This window comes from Argopecten irradians, chromosome 1, assembly GCF_041381155.1.
Source record: "Argopecten irradians isolate NY chromosome 1, Ai_NY, whole genome shotgun sequence".
Lineage (NCBI taxonomy): Eukaryota > Metazoa > Mollusca > Bivalvia > Pectinida > Pectinidae > Argopecten > Argopecten irradians.
In genome coordinates this window covers 1,792,760-1,813,581 of record NC_091134.1, presented here as the reverse complement: position 1 = coordinate 1,813,581, position 20,822 = coordinate 1,792,760, and the positions used below count along the sequence as shown (strand labels likewise).

General features: G+C 36.1%; 1 protein-coding gene across 4 annotated transcripts in view; it reads right to left on the bottom strand.

Moving 5' to 3' along the window:
- Positions 1–20,822, bottom strand: part of LOC138314830 (uncharacterized) — a 55,930-nt gene that overhangs the window by 7,896 nt on the left and 27,212 nt on the right. For 2 of the 4 annotated variants that reach the window (XM_069255414.1, XM_069255405.1), the window contains one exon: positions 2,686–3,012. In XM_069255414.1, coding sequence (XP_069111515.1) covers positions 2,686–3,012 — 327 coding nt within the window. Of the gene's footprint in view, positions 1–2,685; positions 3,013–5,922; positions 6,063–6,364; positions 6,430–20,822 lie in introns of those variants that run through there. The other 2 variants (XM_069255423.1, XM_069255432.1) reach the window with 2 other exon arrangements.

The window sequence follows — 20,822 nt, the reverse complement described above, 5'->3', positions numbered from 1 at the left end:
GTATACCTTGACCATTTTAATTTCAGTAATAATCAATTTATTGACACTAATTGTTAAAATGCACAAAAAATTTATAATTAAACATTACAAATGTCTCTTCTTTAACAAATTTTTGGCGTCTTGACCATCCTTAGTAAAGGTACATGTACATGGAGGATAATTAATTGTTTGAAAATTCAAAAAACTTTAGGTTTAGTCTCAAAATTACCAAAACCACATGAAATATTTTTCTTAATCTCTCTTGATCTCATGTGTTGCAAAAAGCAATTTAGCTTGTTGCATCTTAGTTTTTTAACAAAATATTTAGCTAAGTTTCATAAGGCTCCTTCTATCAAAGGTACATTAATGCATAATAACAGTTGTCTATGAATGTGCCATTGGGTTAATATCAATATTAGTACAATAAATAATTATAAAAATAGTTACAGCTTCCTTAATGCTATATCAATTTTGATTGGCTAGTTAGATGATGAGTCATAAACAAGGTTTAGTGACTACAGAGGAATAATCCTTACGTAATAAGTCCAAGCTATAATTTATATCTACTGCCTTATGAGTTGCTAGACTTACTTTTTTAATACAAAGTATTCATACCAAATGTACTTACCATATTCGACTCAATAAGCGCCCATGTCCCTATAAGCGCCCCTCCCCCTTTTTGAGGCCTCAATTTCAATTGCCCAGGCATAAATAAGGACCAAAACTACATAAAACGGTATAAATTTGCAATAATTTTGACTTATAAGCACCTTTTCATTTTTATCAATTTTTTAAGCGCCCTGGGCGCTTATTGGGTCGAATACGGTATTAAAGATATCCTACATCGCCGACGATTCTATCCAAACCAAAGGCAGATGAATATTAAGCATTTTCTACATACGCAAAAGTTACTTACTTTACACTTATACCATCATTTTAAAGTATGAGCTTCTTATTATGTTTCAGTACAAAAGTAGTTTAAATTATTGCATCCTGAAGACACTCCATAACACTATGCCCCATATCCTTTCGACGGCCGGCAGGATTCGAACTTGACTCAATTTTGATAGTAGGTTATTACAAATGCCATCTATGAAAGCAGTTTGCATCTAGATTTCGGTCTGATGCCATTTTCACAATGATTACAAACAGTACACACAACAAACAAGCAAAAACAGTCACCGGAAGTCCCCTACAGGTCACCACGCACGGGTCCCTGGGCGTGGAACTTGTTTTTTTTTTTTTTTTTTTTTTTTGAAATCGGTGCTATTTTCCCCTTCCTTTTCCCTTTCTCTCTATTTTCTATTACTTTGATATCTCTTCTATCGTTTAAGATCATCTGCCTGTCTGTATCTTGATAATTAAGCTCACAACGACAGGTTTCCGGGCACACACTAAAATCAGGATTTCAGACCTCAATTTTTGACTTATTTGGGCATGTTCAAAGGTGATTTGTGACGTCACTAATGCAATGACCGCATCAATATTGTCATGCTATATAGGGATGAACATCTTCTTTTCAAAAAACTAGTATTTAGTTTTCAACGGCCTCAGTGGGGCTCCAGAAGGGTGCATGAAATGGGGCAAATGAATAATTACGCATAACTACGTTACTGCCGTCCAAAGGATATACAAAGGATATAGAATGAAGTACTGATTGCAATGTGCAGACAGCAAAAGGAAAACAAATTATTTTAAATGGGTTTTTTTGTGTTAATTAGAGATATATTTATGCACGATTAAACATCAATTATTGTCCAAATGATAAATATTGTTAATGCTCTATAAGTATTGCAGCATCTTTTTTAACAGAAACCTGTTGAAAATCGTCATTCAAGGTACTCCTTTCCTTTCAAAATTATATCTGCTTCTGTTTGATGAAATAGAATGTCTCTACATCAGAGTTACAGGAGCCTTATATATGAACATTTTGGTTTTTTAATTCCGTGGAAACATTTAACTAATGAACATTATTGTCTGTTATTTTTGTGAAAACCTTGTATTTCATAAACTGTATTTGTGCATATGCTTTTAATTCTGATATTCATGCATTTATTTGTGGTTACCAATGTATTTACCATAAAAGTTCAATCCCTGTACCTGATCTATTAGATTTACATTTGTAATATATCTGTAACTACAATCCATGTAGTAATACACTGCATATATTTATCTGATTATCTTTCATTTGAATTATATTTACATGTCACTTTATGTTATTTTTTAATGTATCTTAAATTTTATGCATATGTTATATTTCGTTGTATTTATAATAACCCACAATTAAAATGATGTACCTGTAGATATCTGATTATCAATACTTGTATTTATTACTAGAACTGTAGTCCATTGGGCCAACTTATATCCATTCCAGAGTATAAAGTTTAGGAGTATAGCCCTTTTATTGTTTTTAAAGGGACATAACTCTGAAAAGAGTAGAAGTATCTCGTTCAAATACAGATTATGCACACATTGTAAGAATTATTGCCACCAAATGTCTTTGAAATTTCTTCAGTAGTTTAGGAGGAGTAGTCGGTCAATCATTGTCTCTAGATACTATAGGTAACAGCTTGAATGCAGTAAATCTCTCTCCCAACTTTGTATAATAGCCTATAATAATTACCTGTAAATGACTTATTTAATTACTTGTATCTGTACCATTGTCTGTGATTACTTAATTACCTGCACTTAACATGAACTAATTACCTGTATGTATTCGTGTATGCTGCTGAAGGTGACACAGCTGTTTGAAGGCCTTGTCACAATAGGAACAGATATACTTCCTGATGCCGGAGTGTACCAGACTGTGTTGAGCTAGCTGTTGCTTGCTTTTAAATCCTTTAGAACAGGTTGGACACAGGTGACTCCTGTCCACGGCAGGGTTGGTAGTGGATTCAGGAAGGTTCTGTTGCTGGGGGGAATGGAGGCCATTAGGTGGCGAGTTGAGGCCGTGAGTTTGCGAGTCACATGTACTGGACACGGCCTGTGATTGAGACGTCGTTGTTTCGGATATTGAGCCAGGATGGGATAAATCTGATAAAATAAGAAATAAAACACAAATATTTAGTATAAAAATTTGCATCTAAGTTAATTAACCATAGACTGATCATCCTCCTGTAATGAAACAAAGATCTTCATAACATATAGAATGGTGTAGACTAATAGAATCTTACATGGGTCTGTCAAGTGGACAAGGATATCTCTACCTCAGTGAAAGATTTTGGCTGGTCAACCCGAGGCTTGCCGAGGGTTGACGGCCAATATCTTATTTGATGCAGGAACGTCAATATGCATCAGAATTGATGACATCTACAATGAACGCCGCGGTTCCACCGCATGTATTGATGACGTTACGTAATTATCTAGCATTATGAGCTGTCTTACACCCCCCTGTGTAAGACAGAGATATCTTTTCCCTAGGAACCATGGGATATCCCTGTGAAGTAGGGGAGAATATATATATGTACATATGAAGCTGGTAACCTATAAGTTCAGGTCTAGATACCTAGATATATGGCCTCTTTAACTCTTCTTTTGAACCTACAAGGATCCTGGTCTAGAACTTGAATGTGCTTTGTCACCAAGGGATGGGGATGCTAGCTAGTTCATGTGTGTGAGAACTCTCTGAAACCCTTTTCTTCAGAGATCTCTCAGTCATGGGCAAACTGCACACTGGGTAGGATATTAAACTATTTTTGACATGTCCAGTCCAGGATTTGTCTAAGGAGCCACTAGCATCTGCTATGGTTAGATGGATGGTGTGTGTCTAATTACTAACTGTCATAAAACAACATAGTCACAGCATACAGTAATAGCTAATAAGAGGTACATGGACCTAATTACTGTCATAAAACAACATAGCAACAGCATAGTGTAATTAGCTAACAAGCGGTACATGGATCTTAACTGTCATAAAACAACATAGCCACAGCATACAGTAATAGCTAACAAGAGGTACATGGATCTTAACTGTCATAAAACAACATAGCCACAGCATACAGTAATAGCTAACAAGAGGTACATGGATCTTAACTGTCATGAAACAACATAGCCACAGCATAGAGTAATAGCTAACAAGCGGTACATGGATCTTAACTGTCATAAAACAACATAGCCACAGCATAGAGTAATAGCTAACAAGAGGTCCATGGACCTCAACTGTCATTAAATAACATTATAAGCCACTGTATAGAGTAATAGCTAACAAGAGGCCCATGGACCTCAACTATCATAAAACAACAAAGCCACAGCATACAGTAATAGCTAACAAGCGGTACATGGATCTTAACTGTCATAAAACAACAAAGCCACAGCATACAGTAATAGCTAACAAGCGGTACATGGATCTTAACTGTCATAAAACAACATAGCAACAGCATAGAGTAATAGCTAACAAGTCAGGTACATGGATCTTAACTGTCATAAAACAACATAGCAACAGCATAGAGTAATAGCTAACAAGAGGCCTATAAGCCTTATAAGCCTTAATGGTCATACCTCTTATTGGAATAATACAACACCTCAAAGAATATAGTAGTGGCATGTTGTTTAAAGATTTTAGCCGATTTGACCCCTGTGACCTTGAATGAAGGTCAAAGTCATTCACTTAAACAAACTTGGCAGCAATGCAATTGCCCAAGCATGTTACAAGTTCAATATCAGGTCTCTGGGCCTCTTAGTTATTCATAAGAAGTTGTTTAAAGATTTTAGCCTATTTGACCACTGTGACCTTGAATGAAGGTCAAAGTCATTCATTTGAACAAAACTGGTAGCCTTTCATGCCAGCTAGCATGTCACAAGCCCAATATCAGGTCTCTACGTCTCCTAGTTATTCAAAAGAAGTCGTTTAAAGATTTTAGCCTATTTAACCCCTTTCTTTGAACAATCTTTGTAGCCCTTCATTCTAGCAAGGCGCAGGCCCAATATACTGAGCCTTTTAGTTCTTAAGAAGGAGTTGTTTAAAGATTTTAGCCTATTTGATCTCTGTGACCTTGAATGAAGATCAAGGTCATGTATTTGCACGAACTTGACAGCCCTTCATCCCAATCATACCGCAGGCCCAATTTGAGTACCCTGGGCCTTTTGGTTCTTGAGAAAAAGTTGTTTGAATGAAAAATTTACGCACGGCAGACGGTGCATGACAACGGACAATGCATGATGGTAATAGGTCATCCTGACCCTTGAGGCTATACATGGAACATCTTAGTTGAAGCTGTAAGTTTATAATATATTCATGACAACGACTTTAAAAGGTCAAGGTCATTCCTTGTAACAAATTTGTATCCTTTTATCCTAGTAACTTTTTACTACAGTCCCTAAAATTAGTACTCTATGCCTCTGATAAGTTATTGAAAAAAATTGTTTTGAGATTTTGGACTATACATTTATGTATGACCCCTGTGACCATAAATGATGGTCAGGGTCATTTGATTTAGCCTTACTTTTCATCCTTTTTTTCTGTATTTTAAATTTGAATGAATCAAATTTTATAGAGTTGAAATTTTCACTTAAGTCAAAGTAAATTTGTAGTCTTTGTCCTTGAGTGACCCGATAATTTAGCAAAAAGGCAAAGATCATGACTCTCTACCTTCTGGTTAGACAGAAGAGATTTAAAAAAAACAGGTCCTTTTCAGACATGTACTTAATGTATACAGTAGCCCTCACTAAATTATAGTACTTCTTAATCCTAATTATGGTGTAGACCCCTAGTTTTGCTTATACATGGTTACTAAGGACTTAAAATGTAAATTGGTAACCTGAGAAATGCAGTCACATAATACTGTGATAAATGTTGACTGCAATAGTTTATTAATAAAGTCACTGAAGAGTTCTCATGTCTCTATATCGGTCAGGCGCACTTGTCCTGTACAATTTTTCATCAGTATATCTGTATACCCTTTACAATACAGTTCCGAGTACAAAAAGGGCAGATTGTTTACAAACCTGAACCACAGACATTAAATCTATACCAGTTCATGGCTGATCTGCTACTATAATCAACAAATCAATAATGTTAATAAATAAGCATATTTCCAGACAGAGAAAAAATACGGCTCCCAGTAATGTAGAATGTTTAAACATCAGGTGAAACTCAGTCAGACACTGCCATACTATAGTGTGTGCGGTAGGATAGTGAACTCGCCAGGTACATGTATATATAGCATCAATATATTTTCATAATAGTTTTTAGCTTGCTTTACAGAACTCTTTCGTCTGATATTCCACTATCAGTAAATCGTCACCAAAGAAATTTTGTTGTCAAATAAAAATAAAGTCAGTATATCAAATTATAAGTTAAAAGTAAAATAAGATTTAAAATTTTTGAAATAAAGAACATTTTAGGAAGCAATCATTCAAACTTTTTCGACTGTGAAGCTGTACATACTTTTGAAAGCTGCGCCAGGCCCAGACATAACATAACCAGACAGGGGAACGCTCAACATGGGCTGACTTTTGATAAAGTGAATGACGCTGTGTATATATATACAGGCTGCACATCGTGTGTCATTTACCTGTAGACTTCTACGGCTGTTTATATGTGCATGTCTGTTATCACCGGTGTGCACGAGTGCTAAACATTTCACAATTAACACTTAAGGTAACGTATAGTTAGCACTGGCAAACCACAGTTAGGCTATTAAAATATAAACTATAGGATCTGGTCGAAGTGCTGCATGTGTTATCTCTATACCTCTACAACTCTACTCATTACTACAAAATAGTAATGGAGTTTTCTTAGGTAACGATAGACATGCAGCTTAAAGAAGAAAACTGATTCCCATACATGTAATTGGATGGAAAGAAGAAATAAATCACTTTTTTGATAATAGTTTTATGTACTTAATATCCTGAACATATTTTTCTCCCACCATTCACTGATTTGTCTTCGTTTTTAGCCGTGGGAGATTTCACTGTCAACCCCTAGGGTATGACAGATTACAGATTACGCGCGCTACCCTTTTGAACCTGAAGACAATTACTTGACGTCATGACTTCAAGCAGTGTGACCGTGGCTTGTATTGTCGATGACGTCATCAATATTGACGTGCAGACGATGGAACCCGGATGTTCAAGTCGCAGTGAAAATGATTTTTTTTAGGCTATTATCTCTTCTATTTCTTTTGTATGTGGGAGAAAAAGAATCATTCCCTACCTGTGAGGATGTGACAACAAAATCACAACCCTCGGGGGAATTCCTGAATGTCCAACCCTCGGCAAGCCTCGGGTTGGACGTTCATGAATTACCCCTCGGGTTGTGATTTGGTTGTCACACCCTCCAGGTAGGGAAAGATACCATTAGTCTACATAGTGCTGAAAGCAGGATGTGACTATTGACTCTGCAGCATGGGTATCATATATAATAGAACTGATACAGTGTTCAAATCACTGACACATCACAACACAGAAAGTCTGATTTCACAGTGTATACATCCGAATTGTGCTAGATATTGAACTGCGCTAGTTCATTATCATAAAGAAGACAAGACGATGAATTGATAATAAATAGAGTTACCTGAACTAGATAAAATACAAGTTAAGAGGCCCAGAGGGCCTGTCAAGCTATTTCTGCTTGAATAGTCAAATTATGGACCTTAATCAAAACATCAGGAACAAACAAGAAACTCAGTCTAACACTGACACTGCCATACTAGTCCTAGTGTGTGTCATGCGGTAGTTGGATAGTGAATCAAAAAGAAATCGCCAGGTACATGAAAGAATGTATATATAGCATCAATATATTTTCATAATAGTTTTTAGCTTGCTTTACAGAACTCTTTCGTCTGATATTCCACTATCAGTAAATCGTCACCAAAGAAATTTTGTTGTCAAATAAAAATAAAGTCAGTATATCAAATTATAAGTTAAAAGTAAAATAAGATTTAAAATTTTTGAAATAAAGAACATTTTAGGAAGCAATCATTCAAACTTTTTCGACTGTGAAGCTGTACATACTTTTGAAAGCTGCGCCAGGCCCAGACATAACATAACCAGACAGGGGAACGCTCAACATGGGCTGACTTTTGATAAAGTGAATGACGCTGTGTATATATATACAGGCTGCACATCGTGTGTCATTTACCTGTAGACTTCTACGGCTGTTTATATGTGCATGTCTGTTATCACCGGTGTGCACGAGTGCTAAACATTTCACAATTAACACTTAAGGTAACGTATAGTTAGCACTGGCAAACCACAGTTAGGCTATTAAAATATAAACTATAGGATCTGGTCGAAGTGCTGCATGTGTTATCTCCATACCTCTACAACTCTACTCATTACTACAAAATAGTAATGGAGTTTTCTTAAGTAACGATAGACATGCAGCTTAAAGAAGAAAACTGATTCCAATACATGTAACTGGATGGAAAGAAGAAATAAACCACTTTTTTGATAATAGTTTTATGTACTATATCCTGAACATATTTTTCTCCCACCATTCACTGATTTGTCTTCGTTTTTAGCCGTGGGAGTTTTCACTGTCAACCCCTAGGGTATGACAGATTACGTGCGCTACCCTTTTGAACCTGAAGACAATTACTTGACGTCATGACTTCAAGCAGTGCGACCGTGGCTTGTATTGTCGATGACGTCATCAATATTGACGTGCAGACGATGGAACCCGGATGTTCAAGTCGCAGTGAAAATGGCTATTATCTCTTCTATTTCTTTTGTATGTGGGAGAAAAAGAATCATTCCCTACCTGTGAGGATGTGACAACAAAATCACAACCCTCGGGGGAATTCCTGAATGTCCAACCCTTGGCAAGCCTCGGGTTGGACGTTCATGAATTACCCCTCGGGTTGTGATTTGGTTGTCACACCCTCCAGGTAGGGAAAGATACCATTAGTCTACATAGTGCTGAAAGCAGGATATGACTATTGACTCTGCAGCATGGGTATCATATATAATAGAACTGATACAGTGTTCAAATCACTGACACATCACAACACAGAAAGTCTGATTTCACAGTGTATACATCCGAATTGTGCTAGATATTGAACTGCGCTAGTTCATTATCATAAAGAAGACAAGACGATGAATTGATAATAAATAGAGTTACCTGAACTAGATAAAATACAAGTTAAGAGGCCCAGAGGGCCTGTCAAGCTATTTCTGCTTGAATACAAATTATGGACCTTAATCAACAACCATACCACTTGAACAAACAAGTTATTAGTTTAAAAATAAAGTTTGGCTGGTTCATATCAAGTCTAACACTGATCAACTTCAGACCACTTTTATCTGCTAGTCCTTTTTTAATGAATACCAAGCTAATCAGAGTGTAACTTGGTCATGCACCCTTGTCAAATGGGGGGATACAATGTATTTTGTTTATTTTGTTGGAAAGTTTTTATTTTTTCCACATCAAAAACAGAAATCAAGTTATAAGATTCAATGAACTTTCGATTAAATTAAATTTTTCTTCATTATATTATATTAAAGATGCTCCACCGCTGACAAATGATATATTTTCACTATCAAAAACAGGAGCAGACGATTTAGTATTTTTCTTCAGTTACAAAAGTTACTTACTTTACATCATTTCCAACATTGAAAAGTTTGAGCTTCTTATTTTACTTTAAGTTAAAAATATAAAAAATAATTAATTGCATCCCGAAAAAAATGCGGTTTTGCATCAATCTTTAACATAATTTATATTTCGAACAGTGTAAAAAAACCACAAGTTATCTCAATAATAAAATTGAGAATTTGTCAAACACTACAATGTACTTTTATAAACTCTCCAACAGCTGTGATCATTCATACCTATTCACAAGAAGTCGTTAAAAATTTTAGTGTATTTGACCCCTTTGGCAGTCAAGGTGATTCAATTTAACAAGCTTGGAAGCCCTTTATCCCAGCATGTTACAGGCTTATAGTTATTCACAAGCAGTCGTTTAAAATATTAAGCCATTTTGACCCATGTGACGTTGAATGATAATTGTCAAGGACATTTTTTTTTAGTTTTAATGAGGTAAAAACGGTATAAAGCTAGTATATTAATATTCCGAAATAAAAGGCCAAAATAAATTCAAAGTAAAATCAAAATCATTTCTATGGAATATATATTCAGCGACTATAGGGCCTTATTCAGTCCAAAATAACACTAACACAACGTGTTCGTCTACATGTTTGTTTACATCTATTTTTTAGTTAAACAACTTCTGAGGCCCATGGGCCTTAACGGTCATGTGAGTTTGGAAACAGAATGAAACAAAGCCATATTAACACTATATATACTGGCCAATGAAGTCCGTCAGTGATTTTATAAATTTTACTTTTTAATCTATGATGAGCATTTTTTCCATCAAACCTGTGAATTCAAAATGAGATTTTTTAAATAGTCATTTTGACCCTGTTTGGCCCCGCCCTCTGGTCCCTCTACGGGTCAGTAAGGACCAATATGAATGAATTTTAAAATGCTTTATCTCAGGCTTATAACTCTAACCAAATTTGACTCATTTCCTATGAAAATTGAGCAAATAATGCTCATAAATGTGTTTTTCTACATAAACAATCGTAAACTTGACCCCCTCCCCAGGGGAAAATCTGAGATCGCAGGGTCATATAATTCACAATTTTTGTAAAGGACCTTAAGAGATATCCATGCATCTATAAAGATTATAGTATTTGATTCTACCATTTCCAGAATTTCAGAAGATATTTTGAAGTTTTGCCAATCTACCTCTTTTGGCCCCTCCCCTAAGGCCCCAGTGGGTTCAGTCATGGAAAATTTGTTAATAGGATTCACTGGTCATCTCATACTGATAATTCTGACAACATTTGACTCATTTCCTATTACAAATGACCAAATAATGCTCAAAAATTATAGGTCATCCTGATCCTTCAGTTCAGATGACCTCAAATTGGATGAAACTGATGATTGATATTTTGTTTATATTAAAAATACATGCATGAACAATAGTGTATGATAATTGTTAAAAGTCTCATTATCATCAGACAATCCCTACGTACACGTCTTTCAATCACCACTTATCAATATATTGAAATATTTACTTTCAACCATAGTTTTGTTGGTGGTTTATTTTTCACTGTTTTAATGAAATTCTTGAATTTCAAACATTAGCAAAATAAATGCTACATCATCATTACTATTGTCTAGGCTTTGTTTAATGTGAACCCTGTCCAAAATGGCAACCCTCTGAAGTGATTATACACAAAATTAATGGTTACAACAATATTCAAAATATTGACACCATAGAAACTTTATTGACCTGTGAATATTTGCATTTAGAAAAATTGGTGTACCACGAAATTGAGTCTCCTGTGAATAATGTTCAAATCAGGAAACAACGAAATATGGACACCACAAAGTGTTACATAATACCATATGAATCAGTTTGTACATGCAGACCCTCTTTCAGAAACAACAGAAATCTCACATATTCATATTTCAATTGAAATACAAGAAATTCATAAACCAATCTACTTCATCACGCATTAGGTGTATCGCATATCAATTCAACATTAAGTACATGTATACTAAATGTGATCATCCATATCATCAAACAATGACAAGTCTATTTATAAACCACAAAAAAAGTTAAAAGTTACTCTGGGAAGCCTCTATTACATCATTTGTAAAGTTTAGGATAATAAGTTCCAATGAATAATGAATGAAATTTCTATTCTATTTAAAACAACAGTGCAAAGATTTTTTTTGCCTACATGTCAATAACCCATCTGTTCAAAGGAGTATATTACCTACATGACACCCAGATAGACTATCCCATCACAGGGGTATAACACCTACATGACATCCACATAGACCATCCCATCACAGGGGTATAACACCTACATGACATCCACATAGACCATCCCATCACAGGGGTATAACACCTACATGACATCCACATAGACCATCCCATCACAGGGGTATAACACCTACATGACATCCACATAGACCATCCCATCACAGGGGTATAACACCTACATGACATCCACATAGACCATCCCATCACAGGGGTATAACACCTACATGACATCCATATAGACCATCCCATCACTATAACACCTACATGACATCCATATAGACCATCCCATCACAGGGGTATAACACCTACATGACATCCACATAGACCATCCCATCACAGGGGTATAACACCTACATGACATCCACATAGACCATCCCATCACAGGGGTATAACACCTACATGACATCCACATAGACCATCCCATCACAGGGGTATAACACCTACATGACATCCACATAGACCATCCCATCACAGGGGTATAACACCTACATGACATCCACATAGACCATCCCATCACAGGGGTATAACACCTACATGACATCCACATAGACAATCAATAACACCTACATGACATCCACATAGACAATCATCCCATCACAGGGGTATAACATCTACATGACACCCATATATACCATCTCATCACAGGGGTATAACACCTACATGACATCCACATAGATCATCATCTCATCACAGGGTATAACATCTACATGACATCCACATAGACCATCCCATCACAGGGGTATAACACCTACATCACATCCACATAGACCATCCCAACCCAGGGGTATAACATCTACATGGCATCTACATAGACTATCCCATCACAGGAGTATAACACCTACATGACATCCACAAAGACCATCCCATCACAGGGGTATAACATCTACATGACATCTACATAGACTATCCCATCACAGGAGTATAACACCTACATGACATCCACATAGACCATACCATCACAGGAGTATAACACCTACATGACATCCACATAGACCATCCCATCACAGGGGTATAACACCTACATGACATCCACATAGACCATCTCATCACAGGGGTATAACACCTACATGACATCCACATAGACCATCCCATCACAGGGGTATAACACCTACATGACATCCACATAGACAATCATCCCATCACAGGGGTATAACATCTACATGACACCCATATATACCATCTCATCACAGGGGTATAACACCTACATGACATCCACATAGACCATCCCATCACAGGGGTATAACACCTACATGACATCCACATAGACCATCTCATCACAGGAGTATAACATCTGCATGACCTCCACATAGACCATCCCATCACAGGGGTATAACACCTATATGACATCCACATAGACCCTAGACCATCACAGGAGTATAACACCTACATGACATCCACATAGACCATCACATGACATCCACATAGACCATCCCATCACAGGAGTATAACACCTACATGACATCCACATAGACTATCCCATCACAGGGGTATAACACCTACATAACATCCACATAGACCATCTCATCACAGGGGTATAACACCTACATGACATCCACATAGACTATCTCATCACAGGGGTATAACACCTACATGACATCCACATAGACCATAATCCCATCACAGGGGTATAACACCTACATGACATCCACATAGACCATCCCATCACAGGGGTATAACACCTACATGACATCCACATAGACCACCATCTCATCACAGGGGTATAACACCTACATGACATCTACATAGACCATCCCATCACAGGGGTATAACATCTACATGACATCCACATAGACCATCCAATCACAGGAGTATAACACCTACATGACATCTACATAGACCATCCCATCACAGGAGTATAACACCTACATGACATCCACATAGACCATCCCATCACAGGGGTATAACATCTACATGACACTCACATAGACCATCCCATCACTATAACACCTACATGACATCCATATAGACCATCCCATCACAGGGGTATAACACCTACATGACATCCACATAGACCATCCCATCACAGGGGTATAACACCTACATGATATCTATATAGAAAGGAATTTTGTCCTTTGGTTTCAAAATAATTATACAGTGTAATAGCTTAGTGAAATGCATCTGTAGTCAAATGATTCTACGAGCTGTAAGTTTCATACTCATGAATCAAGAAGAGCTTCTTATATTTCATTTACTTACAGAAGCAGTACCAATACTTTGAGAATTATATTTTAAAGGTTTTAATTTTACAATTACAAATATATTGCGAAAAAATCTAGCTAAATAAATCTGTTTAGTGTATAAAAGTTAACTACAGTGGACCCGCGATAATCCGGATGCCGATAGTCCGGAAAACTCACAATCCGGACGGAAATGTCAGGGAACGGATTTCCGTAACGTTATTTATACTCACTAGTCCGGAAATTCGTATTCCGAATCCGGAACTCCATTTTGGGAACGGAACGTAATTTTCGTTAATAAATTCCCGCAATAATCCGGACAATTTGTTGTCGCCACGTGCCGAGAAAATCCAAGGCCATCTCAGTCATGTGTACAATACACACTATCATTTGACACTGAGTGTGTTGTCATAATGATGGCTGCCAGGTCATAGCCACGGGCGTTTACCTGAAAACCTTTCACACGGTACATGCAGTCGTGTAACGGTTCATTGGTTTTCTATAGGAGATCAAACTTCAGTGTTGTAATTGAGATACGCAATATATATTTTTAGCCACACGCTTTTTAAACATGAAGTTTGAGATTGAGTATGGGTACGTATGCTGTAGATACATTACTTGTTTCGCGTGCAGAATATATCGATATGAGTATCAGATACAATAAAGTGAGATAATATTTACAAAATTAATAAGAGTTTCAAATGTATGTAAATCTATTATAATTCATCGTCTGTGGTATAAGATATAAAGGCTACGGCGCCCGGCACATTCCATAAAGTGTGTGACATTGTGCACGAAGTTGGAAGTGAACGCGGGCGCGTGGTTGTTACACACGTCTGTAAGTCAGAAAGCAAAGACTTGTAGAGATTGTCATTAAAAACACACATTATACAAAATAACAATTATTTGAGTTCCTAAAGTGTCCACAACTATTTGTTATCATAGTTTTTTTATGCCAAGAACGTAGATGATATTGATCCTTTGTTAGGCAATTTGCCGTACGATAGATCAAGAGTGGGATACGTTGCTATATCGTAGTACTTTCATCAGCTAGTTAAATCTGTAAAGTGTATAAAAGTTATCTATTTAGTAGCATGTTTATCATCTAGTTAAAATTGTTTTATGTATAAAAGTTATCTATTTAGTAGTACGTTTATCATCTAGTTAAATCTGTTTTGCGTAAAAATGTTATCTATTTAGTAGTACTTTTATCAGCTAGTTAAAACTGTTTAGTGAATAAAAGTTATCTATTTAGTAGTATTTTTATCATCTAGTTATATCTGTTTAGTGAATAAAAGTTATCTATTTAGTAGTACGTTTATCATCTAGTTAAATTTGTTTAGTGTATAAATTTTATCTATTTAGTAGTACTTTTATCATCTAGTTAAATTTGTTTTATGTATAAAAGTTATCTATTTAGTAGTCATTTATCATCTAGTTAAATAAAAGTTATCTATTTAGTAATTTTATCAGCTAGTTAAATCTGTTTTCTGTATAAAAGTAATCTATGTAGTAGTACTTTTATCAGCTAGTTAAATCTGTTTAGTGAATAAAAGTTATCTATTTAGTAGTACTTTTATCAGCTAGTTAAATCTGTTTAGTGAATAAAAGTTATCTATTTAGTAGTACTTTTATCAGCTAGTTAAATCTGTTTAGTGAATAAAAGTTATCTATTTAGTAGTACTTTTATCAGCTAGTTAAATTTGGTTGGTGAATAAAAGTAATCTATTTAGTAGTACTTTTATCAGCTAGTTAAATTTGTTTTGTGAATAAAAGTTATCTATTTAGTAGTACTTTTATTCCCTAGTTAAATTTGTTTAGTGTATAAATGTTATCTATTTAGTAGTACTTTCATCAGCTAGTTAAATTTGTTTAGTGTATACACAACTAGGGCCATAGGGAAACCTACAAATGAAATTTGAAAAAGATCACTTCTTTACTTTCTGAGAAATAGTGGTTACAACTTCAATTATCAAAATCTAAGATGGCAGCTTGTAGGCCTATCAGACCCAAAATGCAATATGCACAAATATGATCCTAGGGGAACCTATACATGTGAAATTTGAGAGAGATCCCTTCAGCCCTTTCTCAGAAATAGCAGTAACAAATTTTAATTTTCAAAATCCAAGATGGCTGCCTGGCAGCCATCTTGTGGACCGATTGGTCCCAAAATGCAATATGCACAACTAGGGTCCTAGAGAAACCTACATGTGAAATTTGAGAAAGATCCCTTCAGCCCTTTCTGAGAAATAGCGCTAACCAGATATGTTAATGGACAGAAGGACAGACTGACAGAAGGACGGATGCGGAACCACCGACAAAAAGAGATTTGAATAGCACACCATCAGTTGATGGTGGGCTAAAAATAACTATGAATGCAATCTATGAATATCTTTTTTTTTTAGGCTTTTAAAAATTTCCTAAACCAGGATCCCAGTAAGATTGTCAAATCCCGCCGGTATCCCGGTTAAATTTTCTCTTGGGCAGTGGGAAGAAAAATCCCAGTGGGATATTACTGGATATCCCACTGTAATCCCAGTGGGATATTACTGGATATCTCACTGTAATCCCAGTGGGATTTGAAGTCTAAGCTGGATCCTAACCGGATCCCGGTAGGATCCCATTCACATTTATCATGGGGTACAATTTCAGAAAGAAGTCGTTTATATGAAAACAGCCAAAATGTCTCCTTTTGGCTCCTCCTCTCAGGCCCCTGCATGGGGATAAAATGCTGGTCAGCCGAACTGTTTGTACAATTTTCAGTCAGTACCCAATAAGGATGCTACTAGTCAAATTTTGTTAATTTCTGACCAGCGGTTATAATGAAGATGTTGATTGACAGACAGATGATGTATATTGCAGTATCGCATAAAATGAAGACTTTAATTTTCCATTTTGGATTTTGATAACAGAATAGACTAATATCACCTGCTCTTTTATCACTTTACACATATGATTCCCTATGAAATTACTATTTTAGAGTGAAAGATTTTTTTTTGTTTTTGTTTTTGCCTATTTTTTGGAAGTAGATATTTACATATGTAAGCTGAGTTTCCATGAAACACAAGATACAGATACAAGTATGATATTACAATCTGCTCACAAACAGCTGCTTCATATGTTGTCTATGAATATTACATAATAAATAGCCATTTTCATCCTGTGAGAATAATCTAATTCTATTTCCAATGCTAAATTTCTGTCTCTAAAATGAATGTTTGAGAGAAGAACAGGTTTTGCAATTTAACTTAAGAGGTTCACCAATTTGGTAGATTATACTTAACAAGGACATAGTACCCCTTCCTCACATGATGTCTACAACAAAGTTTACCCTCAATTCTCCAGGGGTTACTATCACCGACGTCATATCCACCCCTGAACTTATCTCATAGTAAAACTGGAGAGAACAGAAAACATCAGTATTTTGATCCTTTGATTCACATTCGCATCAAAGGAATTGTATAACGCCGCATTAAGGCTGACTGTGTTGCTTTGTAGATGGCCGTCACTCTCTCTGTAAAGAAAGTCTCTGCAAGCCTCGGGATTGGTCAGGTTTTTTTCTTCTGAACTGCCTCCAGTTTTACAATGAGATCCTCCTGGGGTGGATATGTAACCTTGAGATCATCCTGGGGTGGATATAACATCAGTGATAGTAACCTTGAGATCATCCTGGGATAGATATAACATCAGTGATAGTAACCTTGAGATCATCCTGGGATGGATATAATATCAGTGATAGTAACCTTGAGATCACCCTGGGATGGATATAACATCAGTGATAGTAACCTTGAGATCATCCTGGGATGGATATAACATTAGTGATAGTAACCTTGAGGTCATCCTGGGATGGATATAACATTAGTGATAGTAACCTTGAGATCATCCTGGGATGGATATAACATCAGTGACAGTAACCTTGAGGTCATCCTGGGATGGATATAACATCAGTGATAGTAACCTTGAGGTCATCCTGGGATGGATATAATATCAGTGATAGTAACCTTGAGATCACCCTGGGATGGATATAACATCAGTGATAGTAACCTTGAGATCATCCTGGGATGGATATAACATCAGTGATAGTAACCTTGAGGTCATCCTGGGATGGATATAACATCAGTGATAGTAACCTTGAGGTCATCCTGGGATGGATATAACATCAGTGATAGTAACCTTGAGGTCATCCTGGAATAGATATAACATCAGTGATAGTAACCTTGAGATCATCCTGGGATGGATATAATATCAGTGATAGTAACCTTGAGATCATCCTGGGATGGATATAACATCAGTGATAGTAACCTTGAGATCATCCTGGGATGGATATAACATCAGTGATAGTAACCTTGAGGTCATCCTGGGATGGATATAACATCAGTGACAGTAACCTTGAGATCATCCTGGGATGGATATAACATTAGTGATAGTAACCTTGAGATCATCCTGGGATGGATATAACATCAGTGACAGTAACCTTGAGATCATCCTGGGATGGATATAACATCAGTGATAGTAACCTTGAGATCATCCTGGGATGGATAGATATAACATCAGTGACAGTTACCTAGAAGTATCAAGGATGACCGAAGGCCTGAAATGGTATTAGAGAAACATCCATTAGATAATGGCCAAATCAGGAAACAGCTAGCTCCCAACTAAAGCCCAAAAAGGCACAGGGACAGATGAACAGCCTTCCTTGAGGGGCAAAACACTTAAAACTAAAGACCAATTATGAACATAAAACAGCCTTTCTACCAAGGCCAAGCGCTCAACCATATCCAAAGGACAGACACAAAGGTACACAGGTGTTAACATCAGACTTAAAGCCAAATCGAAAAACATTGACGTCTTATAACATGGACAATACTCAACTGCAGGCCAAATCCTCAAATAAAGCAGTTTCTATGGAAACATTATGAATATAATGTTTAGAAAATGAAAAATAATATTATAATAAAGTAGGTATCATAATATACATTACTGAACTCATGGCTGAGATAAAGTGCCCTGCATTTAGTGATGGTTTTGAAAGACTGTGAAAAAGAAATGATAGGATATTTGATAACCTTAAACTAATCGGCTGCAGAACCAAAACAAAAAACGTTAAACATTTCTACCTTTGGTATCAAAAGGTAGCGTAACATCTAAGGTAAAATTCTGATGTTCCGAAAATATGCTATGTATTCTTTTGAAATGACACAAGATATGCTCTATTCAAGGACCCTACTTATTTTGAATGTGATGATCCATTCCACTATACATTGAAGGCCGAGCCATAATGTAAGATTTGTAATTCTATAATGGCAGTTCATCATCACTGATGCAGGAGTTTCCCATCAGGAACTTCTGCAGCCTAGAATATTTCATATTTTGTCATTGTTTATAATTTTTTTTTTTATTTTGTCATTATTTACAATTCTTTTTTAATTTTGTTATTGTTTAATTAGTCTTTTTGTATGAATAATTGTTCTTTCAATTATACCGATCATCATAATCTCATATTTTTCAACATCTATTCATTAAAGATGCTCCACTGCCGACAGAGCATAAAAGATATTCATCATTTGAACAATAATTGGTGTTTAATCGTGTATATATATATCTAATTGACACAAAAAATAATATAAAATAATTTATTTCGCCTTTAGTGCATGCAAAATCAGTACTTCATTCCATATAGGATATAGTGACACAGAATTTTTTCGGGATGCAATTAATTATATTTCATGTTTTAACTTGAAGTAAAATTAGAAGCTCAAACTTTTCAATGGTGGTAATAATGTAAAGTAAGTAACTTTTGTAACTGTAGAAAAATACTAATTCGTCTGTTTGTGTTTTTGATAGTGAAAAATTACCATTTGTCAGCGGTGGAGCATCTTTAAGCAAGTTCATAAGACGTGATTCTCATCTTAACTTTAAAAAGTGGGCAAGTTAGGCTAACTACAAATAATACCGGTAGTAACCATTACTGTACTGTAATGTTGACAATTTATTTTTGAAGAAATATTATCCTGAGTAATAAACAAGAGGCCCAGAGGGCCTGTATTGCTCACCTGGTTATTGTAATGCCAAGTAATGTTCTGAATACAGGATCATTGTTTCTTTTCTGAATTAATTTAAAGATTTTTCTCTAATTTCCCTATTGGGACCTATTCTTTCTGCTCCAGGCGGTAAGAGCCAAAATTTATACAAACTATGTTCCCCTTCCGCCAAGGATGTTTCTGGCCAAATTTCGTTACATTCCATGGAGAACTCTATGACAAGTAGAGATTTGAAGGCTTTACCTCTATTTTCCCTATTGGGCCCCGCCCTTCCTGCCCCTGGGGGATCAGAGCCAAAATTTATACAAACTCTGTCCCCCTTCCCTGAAGGATGTTTCTGGCCAAATTTGGTTACATTCCTTGTAGAACTCTATGACTTGTAGCGATTTACCTCTATTTCCCCTATTGGGCCCCGCCCCTCCTGCCCCCAAGAGGTAAGAGCCAAAATTTATACAAACTCCATGCCCCTTAGTCCCCCAAGGATGTTTCTGACCAAATTTGGTTACATACCATCCAGAAATCCATGACTAGTAGAGATTTAAAGGAAATGTTGAAGGACAAAGGGCAGACGGGTGGACGACGGACATAAGCTCACCAGCCCTGTTGGCCAGATGAGCAAAAAATAGCAAATTACTACAGTCACAGAAATATTGGTCTTGAAATTTTCAATATTTAGAAGGTTTAAATTTGGTATAACAGACTATTGTTGAACTCAAAATGAAAAGCTTTGCATTGCAAAATATCAATAACCCAGATTACTAAATATCTGTCTGTATTGTACAATGGGCAACAATGAGTGGGGAAAAGCTGTCAACCCAAGGCCAATAGATTCATAACCAACCAGCTAT